Source organism: Monodon monoceros, unplaced genomic scaffold, assembly GCF_005190385.1.
Source record: "Monodon monoceros isolate NGI ecotype Baffin Bay Population unplaced genomic scaffold, NGI_Narwhal_1 Super_Scaffold_6, whole genome shotgun sequence".
Lineage (NCBI taxonomy): Eukaryota > Metazoa > Chordata > Mammalia > Artiodactyla > Monodontidae > Monodon > Monodon monoceros.
The window spans coordinates 88599493-88621784 of NW_021703783.1; the positions used below are offsets into that span (position 1 = coordinate 88599493).

Consider the following 22292-nt stretch of genomic DNA (forward strand, 5'->3'; position numbering starts at 1 on the left):
CACCCGGCAAGGGGTACTTCTCAGGGACCTATAGCTCTGAAAGGGGTCGTTTCCTCCTCAGAGTTTGAAAAAGGTTTAAGAAGAGTACACAGAAAAGCCCTCGCACGCCCGCGCCGGCGCTCGGCCCGCCCCTCCGCCATCTTTGCGCCCCGCCCCGCCGCTACTTCCGGGTCAGTTTCGCGCCAAATTGTCCAGAACACAAAATGGAGCCCGGAAGGAGGCCAGGAGGCCTGACGTCATGCGCCCTGCCGCCAATCCTCTCCGGCGGCCCGCTCGTGGGGGGCGGGACTCGCGGGTGCAGCACGGTCCAATCGCTGGCCGCGGGGTCCCGGCGAACCAATGAGGGCGCAGCGGCCGCGGCGTCCAAACGCTGCGTCTGGTTTTTCCCGCGAAAGGCGGCGGCGGAGTGTTGGGGCTCTTGTCTCTTTGGTTCCAGGCAGCGCGGGAAAGGAGAGGTGAGGCCACTGGGGCTGGGGAGTGGGCACCGCGGAGCCGGGCCCAGGGGTCGACAGGCATCTGCATTTGGGGCGCGGTAGGTCTGGGCAGGGGTTTCTCCTGGGAGAACTGGGGTAGGGGTCCGGGAGGCGGAACCGGGCTCACGCCTGTCCCGCATTCGGAGCCTAGGACCCAGGTGTCGGAGGGGACGCCGCGCGGCCCCATAACCCCCGCCCCCCCACGAATCTGCTCCAGCTCCTTGTCCCCGCGCCAGGTGCAGTCATGTCGGGCTTCGACGACCCCGGCGTTTTCTACAGCGACAGCTTCGGGGGCGACAACGCGGCCGATGAGGGGCAGGCCCGCAAGTCGCAGCTGCAGAGGCGCTTCAAGGAGTTCCTGCGGCAGTACCGAGTGGGCACGGACCGCACGGGCTTCACCTTCAAGTACAGGTGCGGGCCGGAGCGGTGCAGGAGGGGAGGTGCGGTCCCAGCGGTGTTTCGTCCACTCACTGGGGCCCCGCACCCCCGTGGCGTATGGTTTTGTACGTTTCACATCTAAAGTTAACGATTGAGTGAGTCACCTGGGTTCTTCGTCCAGGATTTGTTCCTATTCATTTATTCGTTACTGTCCTTTCGTGTAATGTCTGCGATATCTTGTAAACCAAGTTCTCAGTGGGTGCAAAAAGTGAAGATGGTAGTTATGTTTTACTTCACTCATTCATTCATTCTTCATTCCACTCAGTCACCTCCTATTGACTGAGCACCTGCTGCATGCCAGGCACCGTTCCAGGTGCTGGACCGCAGCACTGAATGAGCTGGGCAAGGCCCCTGTTCCTAGTCATTGTACATTGGTGCCATCGCACCAGATCCTCACAGGCCGTTAAAATGCAGAGAACGTGAGTTTGCAGGTCCAGGCTTGGGCTTGATTATTAGCTGAGTGACTTCCAAGTGACGGTCTCTCTGGGCCTCAGTTTCTTCATCAGTAAAACGGCACAGCCACTCCTGCCTCCATTTATTCATGCATCAGCCGACATTGACCATCTATGTGCTGGACTCAGAGATGCAAAGATGAAAAGATTCATACTGCTTGCTTTCAAGGAGCTTCTAAGTCAGTGGGAATGAGGCATAGGGAGCTACAAATAAATTACAAAGTGATAATTACCTCAAAGGAGGAATGTACAAGGGGAGTTAGGGAGGCTTCCAGGGGAGCCGAGGTGACCTTGAGCTGAGAGGAGAGTGTCACGCATGGAAGGCATTTCAGATAGGAGCAGTTGCACGCAGGGGCAGGGTATGGGGTGGCGTGTTACAGCAAGGGGCTCTCGGGGCCAGGCTGGCTGTTGTGTGCGGCCCCGGACATGAGGTAGACAGGGGTGAGGCCCAGGAGGTCAGTGGCCCCCGAATGTGTTTTTGGGATAATAGTCCCATAGGATACTCTGTAAAAAGATTCTGGTGGTTGACAAGACAGGCATGGTCTCTACTGCCTTCAGTCTCCAGGTTCTAGCCGTGTGCCTTGTTAGTATCTGAGAGAGGATTAAAGGCTTCGAGGAGTCCACTGAAAGGACTGGTTTGCAGTGAGAGTCTTCCAGACACCTGTGCACAGAACCCTGTCTGTGAGCGCTGAACTGTCCTTTCATTACTGCTTGGACCCCTTCTGTGGAGCTTTCTCTGGAGGATGCCTTTCAGCAGTGGGGGGACCTCTGCAGGGTTAAATAACAGAACCGCCTGGAACTAGATGTGTTTGGGAAGCGGAGTGGCAGGGCAGTGGTGTGGGAGACTCGGTGCGGGCGCACCTCAGCCAGCGTTGTGTCCTCTTCTCCTTCCCCACCCCCACCCCAGGGATGAACTCAAGCGGCATTATAACTTGGGGGAGTACTGGATCGAGGTGGAGATGGAGGACCTTGCCAGCTTCGACGAGGACCTGGCTGACTACTTGTACAAACAGCCGGCTGAGCATTTGCAGCTGGTGAGTGGGACCTCCCCCCCCCCCCCCCCCCCCCCGCCGAACCCCCAGGGCTGGCCCCGCTCTGGTCACTCACAGCCTGCCCCCCTCCTCCTCTCCAGCTGGAGGAAGCTGCCAAGGAGGTGGCCGATGAGGTGACCCGGCCCCGGCCTGCTGGCGACGAGGTGCTCCAGGACATCCAAGTCATGCTCAAGTCGGATGCCAGCCCGTCCAGCATCCGTAGCCTGAAGGTGGGTCCACTCAGGCCAGTTGAAGGGTGGCGGTGGCGGCTGCATGTGAGGAGGGGCTTTGGAGAGAGACCTGGGTGCCAGCTGTGTGACCCTGAGCAACTCACTCGACCTTTCTGAGCCTCTTTGCGCCCCTGAAAACTTAGCTCGTTGGGCAAATGTTTGCTGAGTTCTTCCTGTGGGCAAGGCGTGAGTTGGGTCCTGGAGAAACACTGGTGAACTCAGGACAAGCTGCTGTCCCCGGGGAGACTGGATAAGCTGGTGAACATCACCCATGGTCACTGTAGATGACCGTAAGAGCAATGGGAGAAACCAGGAGGGTGATGAGAAAACGTGGGGGCCCCTCTGGAAAACATCAAGAAGGCTGCTTTGAGGAGGGCACGTCTGAGTGGAGATCTGAGGGTGAGAACAGGCAGCACGCAAACAGCTGGGAGAGAATGTTCGAGGGGGCAGGGAGGGCACAGCTGGTACAAAGCCTGCGAGGCAAGGGGGGCAGGGTGTGTGCCAGGCCAAGGGAAGGACAGCCAGCATGGCTGGAGAGTGATGAGGCCGAGGGAGAGTTTGGCAGAGCCAGTCTGCCATCCAGTCTTTTTTGGTTTTATTCAATGAGCACTTAATCGAGTGACTGCCCCTCGCCGGGTGCTGGGGGACCCTCACTGTAGACAGACAGGACCTGGTTCCATGGAGCTTACAGTGGGAGAAACAGACAAGGAGCAGTGAGCTGATTTCAGGTCCTGTGATACGAGTCATGAAGCAAAGGAAACAGGCAATGTGACAGTGGCCAGGGGTCCGGGAGGTGGTCGGAGAAGGCCCCCCTGAGGAAGTGATGTTGGTGCGAAAACCTGAGGGATACGCAGCCCCGTGACAGCCTGAGGGAGGAGCGTTCCAGGCTCCTGGAGAAGCAGGTGCAAAGGTACTGGGGTGGGGACAGCAGCAGGTTTCAAGGGACAGAAAGAAGCCAGTGTGGCTGGACCTCAGGGAGTGAGGGTGGGAGGAGAGGAAGGGAGGGAGTGGGTAGAGAGGCCAGATGGCCAGGGCCTTGGCTGCTGTGGAAAGCAGCTTGAGTTGAAGGTTAGGTAGGAGGATGGGCCGATTCTATCTTCAAAGGTTCCCTTGGGCTGCCGTGTGAAAGAATTGATACAACAGGCAGGGGTGGGACAGGAGAGCTTCCCGAGGAGGAAGTGAGAGCCTGACGTTGGTTCTTCTGTCACGAGGCTGTTGTGAGAAGCAAATGAAAGGATGCGTGTAGCTGTGCCTTTGAACTGTGGGCCCAGGTAGTGTCACCTCTGTGTTACTCACCAGAAGGCCATGCTCTGGTCTTTGCTGGAATCCCCGTGTCCTGCAGCTTGGCTGGGGTCCCTGCCAAATCCTCCTTGATTAGCACAATGGTAGCTCTGTTCCAGAAGCAGGGCTGGGCTGTGGGCTCTCGAGGCTGTGGAGCGTGTTGGCTTCGTCTATGTGCCCAGCACCGGGGAGGGGACCTGGGACCGTGTGTGGAACTCACCCAAGCATCACGCATTTGCCTGTCTGCGGAGGCGGTATTGGACTTGTTTTGCGAGGCAGCTGTTTCCTCAGAGAAGCAAAGCTCAGCGCCACGTGGGACAAGCTTCCTATTCTCAGACCCACTGGAAAACCCAGTGACTGGCCTGCCTCGGGTGACGGGTGTCCAGTGGTAGAGGAGGGGTCCTCTCTAGAAGGATCGCTTGTCGGGGTGGCTTATGGGCTGAGGCAGCCTCAGTCTTTTCCAACCCTGGGGTCCTGGAGGGCTAGGCTTCCTGCAGCTTGTAGATAGTTTTCCAGGAGACAAGCTCTGGGGGGGGGGGGGGGGGGGTCAGCAGGTCTGGGGTCCCCGGGCCGTGGCAGCAACACATGCCTCTGGTCTCACTTCTTGTGGGGGCAGCCTCCTTCCCGAACCTTTCCCCTCCCCTCCCCACCTTCTGGGCTTTGAGGGGCCTCAGCACGAACCTGTAGCCTGCCTGTCTGTCCCAGAAAAGCTCCTGGGAGGGGGAAGAAGAGATGATGTTGAAAGGAACTTTTCTTATTTTTTGCTTTTTATTATAAAAAAAAAATCACACAGACAAAAGTAGTGAGAATAGTGTAATGAACGCCATCTACCTTTGCTTGGATTTAATGGCTGTTAACATTTTGCCTTATTTGCTTTCTTCTTTTTTCTGCTAAAGTATTTTATTTTATTTATTTTTTAAATAAATTTATTCATGTACTTATTTATTTTTGGCTGTGCTGGGTCTTCGTCACTGCGCACGGGCTTTCTCTAGTTGTGGTGAGCGGGGGCTACTCTTCGTTGCCGTGCGCGGGCTTCTCGTTGCAGAGCATGGGCTCTAGGCGCGTGGGCTTCAGTAGTTGTGGCACGTGGGCTCAGTAGTTGTGGCACGTGGGCTTCAGTAGTTGTGGCGCCACAGGACTTAGTTGCTCCACGGCATGTGGGATCTTCCCGGACCAGGGCTCGAACCCGCGTCCCCTGCGTTGGCAGGCGGATTCCTAACCACTGCGCCACCAGAGAAGCCCCCTGCTAAAGTATTTTAAAGTAAGTTACAGACATGGTCCTGTATCCCTGAATACTTCAGTACACATTAGAAAAAGATTCTCTTACGTGATCTCAGGTGTTCCCGGCTCCCTTTAACCAGCCACCCTCCCCGTGGCTCTGTTGCAGTCGGACACGATGTCGCACCTGGTGAAGATCCCCGGCATCATCATTGCCGCCTCTGGGATCCGTGCTAAGGCCACCCGCATCTCCATCCAGTGCCGCAGCTGTCGCAACACCCTCACCAACGTCGCCATGCGCCCCGGCCTGGAGGGCTACGCCCTGCCCAGGAAGTGCAACATGTGAGTGGGCTCTGCGTGGCCCTGTGGCACGGTGGGGGTGACAGGGTGACATCTCAGCGGAGATGTGAAGGAGGAGGACCCGGCCTGCACCACCGGCAGCAGGGAGGGGCTGGGGCAGCGGTGTGCCCTGTGGGCCTGGGGCAGACCTGGTGCCCTGGGGCGGTGGCGTCCCTCTGCAGTGGTGAGTTCTGTCCCTCCAGGGCGCCCAGACAACCTGAGCCAGGAGCCAGGGTTGGGAGTCCACCGGGAGTCTTCTACAGCAAACCTTGGCTCGCTGGGGCAGGTCTGGAGGGAAGGCCCAGGAACATGCCAGGCTCCTTTGTTTACACATTGCCTGTGGCTGCATTTGCGCTTCGGAGGCAGAGTGTGTGGCCTTGTGGCCCACAAAACTGAAAATGTTTGTCTCTGGCTCCTTACAGAAAACTATTGCTGACCCCTGATCGCAAGGGCCCCTACCCTCTCTGGCTGCTGGTTCCCCTCAGCTTCCTGACCTCAGGCCTCAGCCACCTTTCTTTTCTCTATACTTAACCCCCTTGCCTGTCTCGGGCTTTGAATACCGTTTGTGTGCAGGTCTCCCCACTCCTAGCCCTGTGGGTATCCCCCGCTGAGATGCCCTCCTTTAGGGCCTTCTCCCAGGGTCCCGGAGACCGCTAGCTTGTTGCTGGCCTTGGGGCTCTGGGGGCAGCTCTGGTGACCCTTCTCCTCCCCACCGACAGGGATCAGGCCGGGCGTCCCAAGTGCCCGCTGGATCCATACTTCATCATGCCGGACAAGTGCAAGTGCGTGGACTTCCAGACCCTGAAGCTGCAGGAGCTGCCGGATGCGGTGCCCCACGGCGAGATGCCCAGACACATGCAGCTCTACTGCGACAGGTGAGCGGGCTCCCTGGCCGTGCCCCTGAGTTGGGTGCCGCGAGTGGCCGGCTGAGTGCAGTGGGGTGCGGGGGAGGGTGGCTGGTTACAGGACACTTGCTCCGTGCCTGGTGCCGCCCCCATGCTTCCTCTCATCTCGTCTCCCCATAATCTGCGGGGGCGGGTCCACCCCTCTTTGCAGACGAGGATGTGTGACCGGCTCAGTGAGTGGAGGGGCTGGGCTGCCAGCCTGCGTTCTTCCTGCAGGGTCTCCGCAGCCCTCTTAGAACTGGGAGGCCCAGAACTGGACAGCCAGTAGCTGGGGGAGCCTCTTTCCAGCCTGACGCCCACCCCAGGCTTTCTGTTACGATTCTTCCTTGGATGTTGCTGGGTGATTGGAAAGGGGGAGAGGGTACTGGGCCAGCCCGGTCCCCTCCTGGTGACCTGGGAGGAAGGTGTGCAGGTGTGGACTGGGCTTCTTCAGCGGGGCTCCTGCACCCCGGCGTCGCGTGCACACGGTCTGTGCTGCACGTTTCTCGGAGGAGGGGCTCCGTAGGTCATTAGCTTCCTTAGTGGCTGTGGAAGGTGTAGAGGTCAGGCTCTTGAGCAAGTTACATGGGCTCCTTACCAGGAGAACGGGGACAGGGACAGGCCTTAACCTCATCAGGCTGCTGGGAGATTTAAATTGGAAAATGCATGTTGAGTGTGTAGCACGGTTCCTTTTTCTTTCTTTTTTTTTTTTTTCAGTCGAGATATAGTTGTTTTACAATGTTGTGTTAGTTTCTACTGTGTAGAGAAGTGGAGTTCCCTGTGCTGTACAGCAGGTTCTCATTAGTTATCTATTTTATACATATTAGTGTGTATATGTCAATCCCAATCTCCCAATTCATCCCACCCCCCTTTTCCCCCACTTGGTGTCCATACATTTGTCCTCTACACTGTGTCTCTAGCAGAATTCCTTAATACAGATTAAATATTCGGTATTTATTAGATTATTCAAATGGTCTATGATTAGATTATTCAAAGCTGAGGAAGTGGGGTCTGGGAAGAGGGGAGTTGTAGAACGATAACAAAGACAGTGAGGGTCCTTTAGAGGATATGACTCTCTAGTGGATAAAGCACTTTTGGGTCTCGTACCTCACTTGATCCCACAGTAACCCAGCAGGTCAGATCACTATCATCCCCTTCCAGGCTCAGAGAGGTGACACAGCTTCTAAGCAGCAGAGTATGGATACATGCCCCAGTGTCCTTTCTGTGCTGCACAGGCTGGAGGGGCTCAGAGACTTCCCTGTTTCTCTCTCTTTCTCTTTCTACATATATATATATATATATTTTTTTTAAAGTATTTATTTATTTAGCTGGGCTAGGTCTCAGCTGCGGCAACGCGGGATCTTTGTTGCGACATGTGGTATCTTTTGTTGCGGCGCTCAGGCTTCTGTCTGGTTGTGGCGCGCAGGCTTAGTTGCCCCGCGGCATGTGGGATCTTAGTTCCCCGACCAGGGATCGAACCCATGTCCCCTGCGTTGGAAGGCGGATTCTTAACCACCGGAGCACCAGGAAAGTCCCTCAACACCTTTTTTTTTTTAAAGAGGAAATTAAAATCCAGAGGCAGAATGACTTGGCTGAGCTCGTGGAGCCGTGAAAGAGGCAGAAGCGGCGTGCGGCCCTTGCAGGGAGGCTGGGAGGGCGTGAGGAGGGGGGCTTCCCCCGAGATGGCCGAGGGGAGGTCCTGCAATGCGTCTGACAGCAGATGAGATGGAGGCGGGGCACCTGAGGGGCTGGGGTGGGCGCCCCCCAACTCCAACCAGCATAATGGATGAGCTCCTGAGGCCCGTGGAGGGGTCAGGCCAAGGCCTGTCTTCCTCCCAGCAGCTGGGCCGTCCAAGCATGGGCTGGGTTGTGGTGAGAGGGAGAGGGCCCTGGGCGGTGCGGGGGCTGGAGCCCATGGTGCTGGGGCCTCGTGTAGAGATGGCGAGGTGGATGGACGGCGAGTGTGACGGGGTCGGGGGAGCCGGGGGCTCCCTGCCCCCACCAGCCTCTCACCTTCTTCCTCCCCATCCTCTTCTCAGGTACCTGTGTGACAAGGTCGTCCCTGGGAACAGGGTCACCATCATGGGCATCTACTCCATCAAGAAGTTTGGCCTGACCGCCAGCAGGGGCCGCGACAGGGTGGGCGTGGGCATCCGGAGCTCCTACATCCGGGTCCTGGGCATCCAGGTGGACACAGATGGCTCCAGTGAGTGTGCTTTGGGCCGAACCCCCGTCGTCCCTCCCCTGGGCTGTCGGTGGGCCTTGTCCTGGTCTCCCCGTGTCCACCTTTGCCCCTGCGCTCTGTCCCGCACGGCAGCCGGGTGAGCGGTGCTGTTCTCACCAGAGACGCCGTGTCACCCCCGTCGGCAAGATGGAAGATGTCCCTGAGGGCCCCTGTCACCTGGCCCTCCTCAGGTCACCCCCCCCCGCCCTCCACACTCTTCCGCTTGCTCACTGGACCCTGGAACACACAGGCCCACGCCTGGTGCAGAGACCTGGGGTTCTGTCTTTGCTCAGACTGACGCTTGTGCTGCTCGGCTCTGAGGGCCCTGCTCTGGGAGGCCCTGGGCCGGCCCAGGGCGGTGGGCCGCAGGCAGCACGTTCTCCCTCAGGGCGCTCACGCAGGCCCCTGCTCTGACCACCCAGGCCGCAGCTTTGCTGGGGCCGTGACCCCGCAGGAGGAGGAGGAGTTCCGGCGCCTGGCCGCCCTCCCCAGCGTCTACGAGGTCGTCTCCAAGAGCATCGCCCCTTCCATCTTCGGGGGCACAGACATGAAGAAGGCCATCGCCTGCCTGCTCTTCGGGGGTTCCCGAAAGAGGTGGGTGTCCAGGCCCCCCAGGTCCGGGGAGGGGAATTAGTGACTTGCCCGCAGGAGGGCAGCTTCCAGGTGGTCAGGACATGAATGCCCTTTTCATTTATTTGCCCAGGACCCTCAGCCCCGCCTGCCCCTCTCAGGCACCCTCCCCGCCTCCCAGGCTGGCTGCCAGCCGGGTGGGGGCTGGCCCACACCCTTCCTCTGGAGCAGTTGCCTGGCCCTGGCTAGGCCGGGGCCTTGGCGGTGTGAGGGGCCTGGCCAGTGCCGGGGAGAGCTCGGGCTTGGAGTCTGAGACCGGGGTGACATCTCTCAGGGCTGCTTATTTACCTTGCGACCTTGGGCAAGAGACACCACTTCTCTGAACCCAAGTCTCCACATGAATAAGACAGGTGAAAGCCTCTTACTCAGGGGACATCCCGTCCTTTTAAAGTAAAATAGTAGAGGTAGAGGAAGTAATAATATTAGCAGCTACCAGTTACCGAGTTCTTATACCACGTGCCAGACATTCTTCTGAGTGCTTTTATGTGTTTCCAACCCAGTCAGTCCCCAGATTAGCCCTGTGAGAAAGCTACAATCGAGCCCATTTCACAGATGAGGAAGTTGAGGCATAGAGAGCTAAAGGGACTTGCTCACAGGCACGTGCGCTGGGGCCAGGAGTCTGTCCTCGCGGTGTCCCCTCCACAGTACTGCGTGCGGCCCGCTGGTGGCTCCCTCTCTTTCCTTCTTTCCAGCTGGGTTGGGGGGTGTTTATCAGATGCTGACTGTGTGTGCCCAAGCCCAGCTCTAAGTGCCGTTTCCTCTGAACCTCCCCTCCCTTGGAAGCAAGTTACCACGGATGAGGCTAGGGGATACAGCTCGCTATGAACGTGGCTCTCAGGCCAGAGCCCCTGCCTCCCCGCCTGCTCTGAGGCCCATGACAGGTCGGGGGGCCGCCAGCCAGACCACTGTGACCAACCAGCTCTGGGTTTCTCGCCTTGCTCACCTGGCCCGCCTGCCTGCCTTACCCCAGGCTCCCCGACGGCCTCACTCGCCGAGGAGACATCAACCTGCTGATGCTGGGGGACCCGGGGACGGCCAAGTCCCAGCTGCTGAAGTTTGTGGAGAAGTGCTCTCCCATCGGGGTGAGTGCCCAGGGTGACCTCTGTTCGCCTTAGCTGCGCCGCGGACAGGAAGGCTGCGGGCGGGGCCGCAGAGGATAGAGGAGGAAGGGGGCCGACGGCGTGTGTAGGTTTGGGGCAGCGGGCGGAGTGCTGGACTCGATGGGGTTTGTTTGGTCTCAGCCTGGCTGGTAATTGGCTGTGGGCCTTGAGCAAGTCACCCAATCTCTCTGAGTCTCAGTTTATCCATCCGCTAAGTCTTAACATCGATAGCAATAGATGACAAGGGACTCAGGGTGGGGATGCCTTTCCTGGGAGTCAGGAGTCGACCCAGCCCTGAGGCCCCCTGGAACAGTGTCACTGCTCTCCTCTCGGCCTCAGTTTGCTCCTCCGTGAGCCGGGCCCCCAGGGGCTGCTTCATGGGACAGTTGTGGGGTTCAGGTGAGTGATGGATGTGAACGCTCCCCTGTGGGAGAACCGCCAGGCTGGGGCTGGGGTGGTCCCCCCATCAGAGGAGGAACACTGAGATTGTCTGTGCTCTGCAGCCAGCTGTGATGTGTGACCTTGGTTGAGCCCTAGCTCCTGGGGCCCCTTGACTTACTGGGTCAGCATGGAGCCATGATGGGCCCTGACCCTCCCGCCTCCCTCCCCCAGGTGTACACGTCTGGGAAAGGCAGCAGCGCGGCTGGCCTGACAGCCTCGGTGATGAGGGACCCCTCGTCCCGGAACTTCATCATGGAGGGGGGAGCCATGGTCCTGGCCGATGGTGGGGTCGTCTGTATCGATGAGTTTGACAAGGTGAGCCTGGCAGGGTGAGGTGGTGGCTCAGTGGTGGTGGTGCCTGCTGGCTGCGGGCTGGGGGTGCGGCCTTCTCTGCTTGGACGGCAGAAACCACCTGTGATGTGGAGACCTCCCGGTACTATCGGGAAGTAGCTGCACCTCTCCGAGCCTCAGTTTCCGCACCTGAGAGTGGGGAGAGGAGAGCCAAGCCCACACACTGTCCCCGTGACTAGAGGTGACCCGGTTCCTGCCATCGGCCTGGCACAGGGTCGGGACTTGGGAATGGTAGCTCCTGTAGGGTTTCCTGCTGCCACCGTGCCCCGGCCCCTCACCTGGGTCTGGTGGACGTTTCTATCTCCTACACAGATGCGAGAAGACGACCGCGTGGCCATCCACGAGGCCATGGAACAGCAGACCATCTCCATTGCCAAGGTGAGCATCCTCCCTGGTCCAGCCCGGCAGAGCTGTTCCAGGGTGCTGGGAGGGGCCGGGTTCTGGCCCCGTCCTCAGGCTGCCCTGAGCGGCCCGACCTCTGTTGGCCGCAGCAGTGGTCCTGGAATCCTGTGTGTGTGCGTGTGTGCGTGCAGGCATGGGTGTGCGCACCTGAGAGGGCTGTGACCCCGCGTTCCCATCTCCCTGTCCTCTGCTTCCCCCCACGCTTCCCTGTCAGGCCGGCATCACCACCACCCTCAACTCCCGCTGCTCAGTCCTGGCTGCTGCCAACTCAGTGTTTGGCCGCTGGGACGAGACGAAGGGGGAGGACAACATCGACTTCATGCCCACCATCCTGTCCCGTTTCGACATGATCTTCATCGTCAAGGACGAGCACAACGAGGAGAGGGATATGGTGCGTGGGGGGCTGGACTCCAGCCAGGCCCGCGGTTCTAGGGGTTGGGGGGCGAGGGTGGGCAGACAAGGGGCTTGACCCGAAGTCCTGGCCCCCAGATCGGCCCGTGAGTGGGCCACCAAGGAGGCGGGGTTGTGGATTCCAGGAGCGCTGCACTGGGCGTCCCGCGTCCTACCTCTCCTGTGCTCGATGTGCCGTGAGATTTGGGGTCAGTCATTCCCTGGGTGTCGGTCCCTTCTGTGTGAAATGAGGGGGTTGGCCTTTGGATGCAAGTACTAGAACCCCAGTTCCGGTCAGTCAGTGTCTGAAAGGAACTCCAGCGCTTACGTAATGGACAAGCCTGGAGGCGCGAGGCTCGGCTGGGTCAGGTCTCTGTCGTCTGGGCGCCGCTGTCTCTGCCTCTCGGCCTGGCCTCCCTTAGTGGAGGCTTGTTCTCAGGCAGCTGCACCCCTCGTGGTGGCAGAGAGGGGCCTTGCAGCTCTGGGATGTCGTCTTACCAGCTGACAACCCGCAGGAAAAGCGAGGGCCTCCTCCTCTCCACCACTTCTAGCCCTGGCAGCTCTTCCCTCCCTGCCTGCTCCACCTCTGTGTTGGGACCTGGCTTGGGAAGGTTTGTGGGCTGACCCCGTGTCCCCTCTGCCTCCCAGATGCTGGCCAAACACGTCATCACTCTGCACGTGAGCGCGCTGACACAGACCCAGGCCGTGGAGGGCGAGATCGACCTGACCAAGCTAAAGAAGTTCATCGCCTACTGCCGCGCGTGAGTCCTGGATGCAGGCCCCACAGGGGTGGGGCTGCCCGGCTCCCCTGGAGTGGGAGAGAGCCCCATTCAGGATGCCTGAGATCAGGTCCTGAGGATTTTAGCTCTGCTCCTTTCTGACCCCGCACGGTTGCTCAGTGGCTCTTGGCCTCAGTTTCTCCATCTCCGAAGCGAAGGTGGAGAATTTAGATTGTCTCTGGACTTCCCTGGTGGTCCAGTGGTTAAGACTCCACGCTCCCGATGCAGGGGGCATGGGTTCAATCCCTGGTCGGGGAACTAAGATACTGCATGCTGCACGGTGAGGCCAAAAAAATAAAAAGAATTTAGATGGTCTTGAAGACCCCCTTGACTCTGGTATGCAGGGAGGCTTGTGGACATGGGCTCTGGGTAACTCCTGCCCCCACTGTGTGACCTTGGGCAAGTCAGTTGAGCCTCGCTTTCCCTGGGTGGTTGTGTCCTAGGGTTTTTGTAAGGATCACACAAAATGATGAGTGAGTGGCACAGCCCTGCACCAGGTAAATACTCAGTAAATGGCAGCTGCAACCTTAAATATTGTTGTTCTCACAGATGGCCAATGACAATAGTCATACACATAGTAGTTAGTCTGTGCCAGATGTTATCCTGAGAGTTTTATGTATAAGTGAACACCATCCCTCTCCCCAGACCTATGAGGTTGGTGTATTATTATTCCATTTTACAGATGGGGAAGCTGAGGCAGAGAAAGGTTAAGTAACTTGTCCAGGGTCACAGACAGGAGGTAGTGGAGCCAAGACTTGAACCCAGGTACCTGGCTCCAAAGGCTGTGCTTTTAGCCCCTGTAGCAAGATTCTGGACACACACCTCAGCTGTCTCTTATTGGAACTAAAACCCAAGGGTGGAGGGATCTTTGAGTGCCTTTTTAATGGGAGGTGAAGTGCTGCATTCAGGTGGGTCCCTACTCACCACTTCCTCCTGGGTGATGGGTGGTGCGGTGCTCATTGGTACCTGGGTCTTTGTCATGTCTGAGCTCTTCATGGCCCTGTCCTCAGAGGCTTGGGCCCTTGGGTGTGAGTCTGAGAGCCCCAGATTCTAGTGCTCCCTTGACGCCAGGTCCCACGTGGCTTATGGGGAGTTTCCTCCCTCCCTCTGGCCTTGCTCACCTCACCCGCAGCATGAGGGTTGGATTAGGTGAGCTAAGGCTTCCCTTAAGTCAGTGACAGTTCAGTGGGCTGGGGGGGGGGCTGCGGGGTGGTGGGGGTAGGGTGGGGTTAGATCCTGAGCAGACACCCCTGCTGCTCCCCTCCCCCACCCCCAGCTGGCGTGCTCCCTGCCCTGGACAGCGGTCTCTGTGAGCCTCTTGTGGGTGTCATTGTGCATCTTGTCCCTGAATGTGTTGGGGGGAGGACCGCTGAGAGGCCACCGTCTGGTGGGCCCGGAAAGCATATGTCTGCAAGCCAGCAGAGGGCCGGGGATGGGGTGAGCACCCCAAGATTTCTTCCTGGCCTCATGGCAGCCACTCCCCATCCTGCAGGAAGTGTGGCCCTCGGCTGTCGGCAGAGGCTGCAGAGAAGCTGAAGAACCGGTACATCATCATGCGGAGTGGGGCCCGTCAGCATGAAAGGGACAGTGACCGCCGCTCAAGCATCCCCATCACCGTGCGGTGAGCAGGCGGGCAGGCCAGGGCCGGGCTGGGCAGATGGCCTCGGTTTACAAGGCACGATGTGCCCAGCAAGTCTGGGGCCGGGGCTGTTGCTGACTACGTGGTGCAGGCCATGGTCAGGGCTGCTGGGCAGGGAGCACTCCTTTGGGAGTGAAAACAGTGGCCTCCCTCATTATCTATATCTCTTGTTTTGTTTACTGTTGAGAAAATCTGGAACCCTTTCTTCTGAATTCGGTCTAGCTTCCCTCATCGCCGGGAAGCCTGAGGGTGAAGGAGGGTCCAGGCGGGGACCTGGGGTCCAGGGAGACCTGGTCCTAGCCTCCAGCCCACTGTGTGACTGCAGGGAAATTGCTTTCCTTTTCTGGATCACAGTTTTCTCAGCTGTTAGCTCTTGTCACTCTTGTGAGTTTATGCAGTAGAGTGACTAAGAGCTTGAACCTACCTCGTTTGAATCTTGCTTCCAGCACTGATTAGTTAGAAGTGGATTTGGCTGTATGTAATAGAAAACCCACATGAAGTAGCTTAAGTAAATTGGGAGTTTATTTCTCTCTTCTGTAAAAACATTTGAGGGTAGGTAGTCCTACCTATGTGATGGCTCCTCAGTCATCAGCAACCTGGGCTCCTTCAGGTTCACCCTTATCCTCATCGTCCAGGATGGCTGCTGGAACTCCAGCCATCACCTCCACATTCCAGGTGGCTGGAGAGGAAGAAAAAGAAAGGTCCATCTTTTAAGGACACTTCCTGAAGTTCCCATAAAATATTTGGACTTACAGCTTACTGGCCACATCTTAGTCACACAGACACATCTAGACGCAAGAGAGTCTGGGAAATGCCTTTTAGGTGGGCGCCACTTGCTAGAATAGAAGTCGGGGTTCTGTTACTGAGGGAGATGGATCACGGGGACAGCCAGCAGTCACCCCTGTACTCTTAGTGCCTGGGGCAGGCACCTCCTGGAGGTCAGGGTGGGATGAGGAGAGATGATGGGCTGAGTCCGCCCTGGCGTCCCATCGCTCCCACACAGGCAGCTGGAGGCCGTCGTGCGCATTGCTGAGGCCCTCAGCAAGATGAAGCTGCAGCCCTTCGCCACGGAGGCGGATGTGGAGGAGGCTCTGAGGCTCTTCCAGGTGTCCACGCTGGACGCCGCCTTGTCCGGCACCCTGTCAGGTGAGCAGACTCAGGGACCCGGGCTCGGGTGGCTTGTGGGCTCCGTGGGCAGGGCTCATGCTGGACACCTGCTGTGCTTGTTGCTTCTCTGCATTGCTTCTCCATGCTTCCTCCTGGGAATAAGCCCGTCTCCTGTCCCCAGCCCCCACCAGCCAGTTTCCCCCAAGATGGGAAGAACAGCCTCTCTCCAGACTCTGGAGCACAATTCTTCTGACCCAGTTCATTATTATAATTCACAATTTTATCATCCGTTAAGAATGGTAGTTGGCACCTGTTTTTTTTTTTTCTTTTTTGACTGCACCACGCAGCATATGGAATTTCCCTGACCAGGGATCGAACCTGTACCCCCTGCAGTGGAAACATGGAGACTTAACCACTGGACCTCCAGGGAAGTCTGCATGTACCCCTGTTTTTGAGCCGTAACCATTTGAGTGCTTCCAGAGCTCTTTTGCTCCGTTTCACTTACAGCTGCCCTCAAAACCCCCAGAAGCCAGGCTGGGCACTTAGCCCTTCACCTCTTAAGAGATGGGAAAACTGACACCCAAAGAGGCCTTTTCACAGTGCCCAAGGTCACCGTTCGCCCAGCTAGAATGCATGTCTCTTGACCCCGAGGCCAGCGGGGTTCAGGCTGCCGTTAAGTCCTGCTGCCTGCTTCGGGCTCAGCCTCTGAGCACCTCTGGAGCGCTGATTCTGTGCCAGGCTCCCCTGGGACGAATTCATTCCTTCCCCAGCAGGTACTTAGTGCTTAGAATTTGCCGGGCTGTTCTAGGTGCTGGGAGTCTAGGAGTGAGCAGATCTCTAAGTCCGCGCCTTGTGAGGCCCCCCTTCTCCATGGGGGAGACGCAGCAAAGAGGCAAACAGATCAAGCTCAGGGGGTAAAGAGCACGGAGGAATGTTGGGGACCATCCTCGGGTGGTCCGGGTGGGCTCTGAGGAGGTGGCAGGAAGCAGGGACTGGCGTGAGTGAGGACACATGGCTCCCCGGAGTGTGGGGTTGGGCACCGCACGTAGAGCGAGGGCTGAGTGGCAAGACCCCAAGGACAGCAGGCTCGGTGTGTTCAAGGGCCCGTGTGGCTGGAGCCAGGGAGGTGGGTGGTGTCTGATCGCCCCGCCGTCCCCTCGGTGAAGATGACTCAGCCTCTGCCCTGGAGGGCCTTCCTGGCAGCGAAACTGGAGCTGGGCTTCGCAGGCTGGGTAGGAGTTTACCTTGCAGACTCATTTCAACTTGGAGCCTTGACGTCCCTCTCAGTGGCTCCCCCACCACGGTCCCACCCTCTCTGTAGCTGAAACACCAAGACCTTTGCAGGCCTGGGTCAGCAGGGGAGATCCATCCTGGGGCAATAGTTGGAAATTACGAGCCTGCTTGCCTGGGCTGCTTGCTGGGGCGCCTCACAGATGTGGTCTCCGGGGCAGCCTGCGCGCCCTTCTGGGTCACTGCTGGGTCCCCTCCAGCTCTCCATCTGAGACAGATTCCCCCAGGAAGTCTTCCTGCTGCTGCTTATCCCGCTGCCTGGGGGCCAGGTGCTGTCGTCAGCTCGTGGCCCTCCTCAGAGCCCTCTAGTGGCTGTTCTGCTCACCAGAATCAAAGAGAAACCTGTGCCGTGGCCTCCAGGGCCCGCAGGACGTGCCCCCACTCTGGCCATGTCCCTGGCCCCCTGACCGCGTTTTGATCGAGATGGGCATATTTCCCACCTCCAGGCCTTTGCGCCTGCTGTCCCCTCTGCTTGCAGCATCCTTCCCACACGTCAGCCCCGTCCCTGACCCTGGGTCTCTGTCGGTCATCTCGGTCAGGTCCTGGATGTCCCCGGGCACGCTCTTCCTCTTCCTCTCATTTTCTCTTCCGGGCCTGGCTCACTCTTACCCACTGTGGGCAGACTGGGGTCCCCACCCATCCGTCTCCCTCCTCACACCCACAGGGGTGGAGGGCTTCACCAGCCAGGAGGACCAGGAGCTGCTGAGCCGCATCGAGAAGCAGCTCAAGCGCCGCTTCGCCATTGGATCCCAGGTGTCGGAGTACAGCATCGTCCAGGACTTCACCAAGCAGGTGGGCCTTCCCGGCGTCCCGGTGGGAGTCCTGCGGGCTCCCTGTGGCCTGGTTCCCAGCCACCTAACACTGCGTCCTGTTGCTCAGCAGACAGGCCCAGGATGGGGAAGGGGCAGCTGTTCCTCGGCCCGGGCCCGTCCGCAGTGTGCCTCCCCTTGTGACTTTCTCTGTCACGTTGGGGGGAGAGGAGAGGTGGCTGAGGTCCTGCTGGAGTCTGCCAGGCTTCCCCAGCCCTCCATCTCTCCCTTCGCCTCATTGCCTGGCCTTTGTGTGTGGGGGAAAGGGAGGGGCAGAGCCAGGAGGATGAGCCACCCAGCTCGCCGGGGACAGTGCTCTTGACCCCATAGAGAAGGGATGGGTCTTCTAGAAGCTGTGCGCAACTTGTCACCGTCTTTGAAATCGCAGGGACAAGCCCAGGTTCTGGGCTCAGCTCCTCTCATGTGCGTCATCTCCTCTTGATCCTCAGAGCAGTTTTATGCAGTAGGTGATACCACGCCGGTTTGAGAGATGAGCAGAGGGAGGCTTACAGGGGTTTAGGGGCGTCAGGAGCTTGGGTTCTAGAGTCACGTGGGCTCAGCTGAGGTCTCAGCTCTACTACTTAATTGCTGTGTGACTTGGAGTGAGTGACTTAACTTCTCCGTGCCTCAGTCGCCTCTTCTGTATAAAGGTGATGATCACAGCACCAGCTGCGTGAGGATGTTACGGGATAGAACGAGTTCAAGCATGTGAAGACTTAGAACAGGGCCTGGCACGTGGTAGTCGCTCAGGAAGTGTGAGCTTGTCTTAGGATGCAGAGAGGTAGGATGTGAAGGCTGGAGAGTCCCCCGTGAGCACGGGACACCTGGGCTTCCGGAGGGAGGGGTGTCTGGGGTTCCGTGGGAGGCACGCCCCCATCCGACCTTGTGTCCTGCAGAAGTACCCGGAGCACGCCGTCCACGAGGTCCTGCAGCTCATGCTGCGGCGGGGCGAGGTCCAGCATCGCATGCAGCGTAAGGTCCTCTACCGCCTCAAGTGAGCGGCGCCTCCCGCCGCAGGAATGCCGCTGTCACCCCACCTCCACTTCCTTGAGCCTCCCACGCGCTCTGGACAGAGGGGCCCCAGCTGCCCTGCCTCGCTGCGTCTGGCTGCTGCCTCAGCGTGCAGATCCAGGAAACGTGCTTTTGGAGTTTATTGAAATAATAAAGCCGTGTTGTGTTTGGATGTCTGTGGGCTTCTGCACTGGGTGGCCTGTCACCCCCACCCTGCCCTCATGCGGGGCAAGGACAGGCTTTGGAATCTGACAGACCTGGGTTTCTGACCTGCATCTGCCCCTTGGGCTCCTGGGCAGGGCATTCACCTCTGTGCTCAGGTTCTGCAGCTGCTCGATGGGGAGGGTCCAGCCCGCTTCTCGCCAGCACTGGTGAGAGTTCAGCAAGATCCAGTGTGCGGAGGTGCTTGGGAAAGTCCGTAGCTGTTCCCCAGCAGCCAATGTGTGGGTGACAGCCGTGGGTTTGCATCAGACTGGATTCACCGAAACTTGCCACGCCTCAGTTTCCTAATCTGTAAATGGGGGTGACACAGGGTTGAGTTTAGGAGAAGAGAGCTACTGGTAGTGAGTGTCCAGGAAGGACCAGGCATTGTGGGGAGACTGATGGCATTTGGATTCAGGGAGGTGGATTCTCACTGAGCCTTAGAGCAAAGTAGGTAAGAGAGGGGTGCTGGAATTCAGTAGACTGGATCTCTCCTGGCGGGCCACCTGCAGGCTGTGTGACCTTGGGTGAGGCTCCTGACTTCTCTGGGCCTGAGTTTGGTTTTTTGTTTTTTGGCTAGCCACGCGGCTTGCGGCATATCAGTTCCCTGACCGGGGATTGAACCTGGGCCACAGCAGCGAAAGCCTGGAATCCTAACCACTAGGCCAACAGGGAACTCCCAAGTTTGTTAGTTTTTTTTGATATGCCGTAATTTATTTTGCCATTTCTTTCTTTCTTTTTTTGGTCTAGTTAGCGTCCGCCACCATACATAGTTACACACTTTTTTGTTGTTGTTGTCATGAGATCTTTTAAGATCCATTCTCTTGGCAACTTTCAAATACCCAGTATATATTATTAACTAATAGTTCCCGTGCTGTACATTACATCTCCATGGCACATCTTATACCTGGAAGTTTGTACCTTTTAAACCCCTTCCCTCGTGTGTTGTACCTTCCGGCCCCCTCCCCTTCCCGATTCTGTCAACCGTCACCCTGTTCTCCGCCTCTGAGCTTGGCTTTGTTGCTGTTGTTCTTTTAGATTCCACATTATAAGTGAGACCATGCAGCACTGCTCTTTCTGCGTCTTGCTTAGTGTGCCTAATACAACGCCCTCAAGGTCCATCCATGGCACAAATTGCAGGATTTCCTTTTTTTTTTTTTAAGGCTGAATCATATTCTGTTGTGTACATGCACCACATTTTCTTTATCTTTCCATCTACTGATGGACACTTAGGTTGTTTCTGTACCTTGGCTAGTGTAGATAATGCTGCAGTGAAAATGGGAGTGCAGAAACGTTTTTGAGTTAGTGTGTGTTTTCTTCAGATAAATATCCAAAAGTAGGTTGCTAGATCATACGGTAGTTCTATTTTTAATTCTCTGAGGAACCTCCATACTCTTCCCTAGTGCCTGTACCAGTTTACCTTCATACCAACAGTGCACGAGGGGAAGTTCCCTTTTCTCCACACCCTCACCAACACTTATTTGTTGTCTTTGCTAATAGCCATTCTAACAGGTTTAAGGTGATAACCTCCTTATGGTTCTGATTTCCTTTTTCCTGACGATTAGTGATGTTGAGCATCTTTTCATGGACCTGTTGGCCATCTGTACGTCTTATTGGAAAAATGTCTATTCAGATCTACCCTTTTTTTAAAATATTTATTTATTTAATTTTGGCTGTGTTGGGTCTTCGTTGCTGCGTGCGGGCTTTCTCTAGTTGCTGCGAGCGGGGGCTACTCTTCGGTGCAGGTGCACGGGCTTCTCATTGCGGTGGCTTCTCTTGTTGCGGAGCACGGGCTCTAGGTGCATGGGCTTCAGTTGTTGTGGTGCTCGGGCTCAGTAGTTGTGGCTCGTGGGCTCTAGAGCACAGGGTCAGTAGTTGTGGTACGTGGGCTCAGTAGTTGTGGCACACGGGCTTAGTTGCTCCGCTGCATGTGGGATCTTCCCGGACCAGGGCTCCAACCTGTGTCCTCTGCATTGGCAGGCGGATTCTTAACCACTGAACCACCAGGGAAGCCCAATGCCAGTTTTTTGGTCATTATTTTGCCTAATACTGAAATACTAATATGAGTATATTTTGTTTTTAAAAAGGTAGAATTCACAAAATTAACATATCAGTGAAATAAAATATTTGATATTTAAAATACATTTGGAAATAGAAAACCTCAAGCAAAGCACGAATGTACCAGTATATGTTAAACATCTTATTCTAATAAATTATTAAAGTGTTTAAAAATAACTATCATATAAAAATGAAGACAATCATGAGAAACCCGAAGTAAGGCGATTTGATTTTCCTAAAAACTTGAACAGGAAGACTTGACGCCCCAGTGTGGTCATTGCTGAATCACAGCGTGTTTTTGTGCCACACTTTCCAGCTGCTTCAAGCTCTCTCAGACGGCACCGTTGCGGGAAACGGAGAGATGAGAAGGGCTAAATCAGCTTTCCTCTGACTCACTCGTGTTCAAAGCCCATTTCTGCTTTGATAATTGGAGGAGGACCTTTCACACAGCGCTTTGTTGTCTTGTCTGGATGCCGACCTTCCTGAGAGCATCAGAGCATTTCCGGTGCCTCTTTACCTTTCATCTTGTTTAGCCGGAGACACTTGAGTGTTTGCTGCATTCATTGCAGGACCCATCCTTCTGTTCCTTTGTTTGAGGAGTGTGGGAGCCTTAACCCTGCAGCCGGGTTGGGTTTGCATTTCTTGGGGATGGAGAGGGAACTTTCTCCCAGGAATATGCTCACTGGAGGTCTCAGCCAGTGAGAGTTGGTGCCCAAACCCATGGAGACTGCAAAGCAGTGATTTTCCAGCTCCCATCACCCCACATTTGTAAGCTGGGATGCACTTGTCCCCCCAGCAGTCATGGCTGCTGTTACTGTTACAGATGGGGAAACTGAGGCTCGGAGAGGATGGGTCACAGCGAGTGAGGGCGGGGTCAGGATTCAGACCCGGCTGTGCTCTGAACCTGCCCACCACGCAGCCTCCTGGACCACAGCCTGGCGGAGGTGCCGGTCCAGGGGCAGGACCTCCCGGGCATAGTCACTGTCCCCTGGGGCAGATGGCCCGACTGTGGCAGGCGGAGGGCTGAGGGACCGGATGGGGTGCGACTAGCTTGGCTGTGGCTGGTAGGGGCGGGAGTGGGGCTCATGCTGAGAACTTGGACAGCTACAGGTCGTGGAGCCTCGAACCTTCCAGGCAGAGGGGCTGTGAAGGTGGAATACTTGGGCATTTGGGGAAGCCGACGGAGCCTCCACAGAGACTGGAGGGAGGAGCAGGAAGGCTGTGTGGATGCATCCAGGGTGGGAGCAATGCGGGACTGGGCCCGGGGTCTTGCTGAAGTCTGAGCAGAAGGGTCCTGGCCCAGGTTGGGTCTATCCCAGGCAGCTCCCTCTCCTGAGACCTCGCTGCTCTCAGATCTCTCCCTCCCCTCGCCCAAGGAGAGCTCTCCTGCAGACTCCTCCACTGGGCAAGTCCCGTAATCTCTCACCTCCCTTTTCTCATCTGTAAGAAGGAGGTGACAAGTAGTCTTTCCCTCCTGGGGTGGCTATGAGGACGCATGAGGTGACCGATATCCC

General features: G+C 57.2%; 1 protein-coding gene across 3 annotated transcripts; it reads left to right on the forward strand.

Moving 5' to 3' along the window:
• Positions 1-382: 382 nt before the first annotated feature.
• On the forward strand, positions 383-18762 carry MCM5 (minichromosome maintenance complex component 5). Of its 3 annotated transcripts, XR_003791242.1 has the most exons (18): positions 383-455; positions 710-884; positions 2271-2397; positions 2496-2624; positions 5293-5465; positions 6182-6337; positions 8386-8552; positions 8993-9164; positions 10171-10282; positions 10913-11056; positions 11405-11470; positions 11709-11885; positions 12533-12645; positions 14156-14284; positions 15306-15448; positions 17364-17491; positions 18140-18289; positions 18405-18762. XR_003791242.1 is itself a non-coding variant. In XM_029206690.1 (17 exons), exons 2-17 carry the CDS (start codon positions 718-720, stop codon positions 18218-18220), a joined length of 2184 nt encoding a protein of 727 aa, XP_029062523.1. In that variant the 5' UTR covers positions 383-455; positions 710-717; the 3' UTR covers positions 18221-18762. The 3 variants fall into 3 exon arrangements, 2 of the variants coding, with proteins under 2 accessions (XP_029062523.1, XP_029062522.1); XM_029206690.1 differs by having other exon boundaries at positions 18140-18762; XM_029206689.1 differs by lacking the exon at positions 18140-18289 and having other exon boundaries at positions 18405-18689.
• Positions 18763-22292: the final 3530 nt, after the last annotated feature.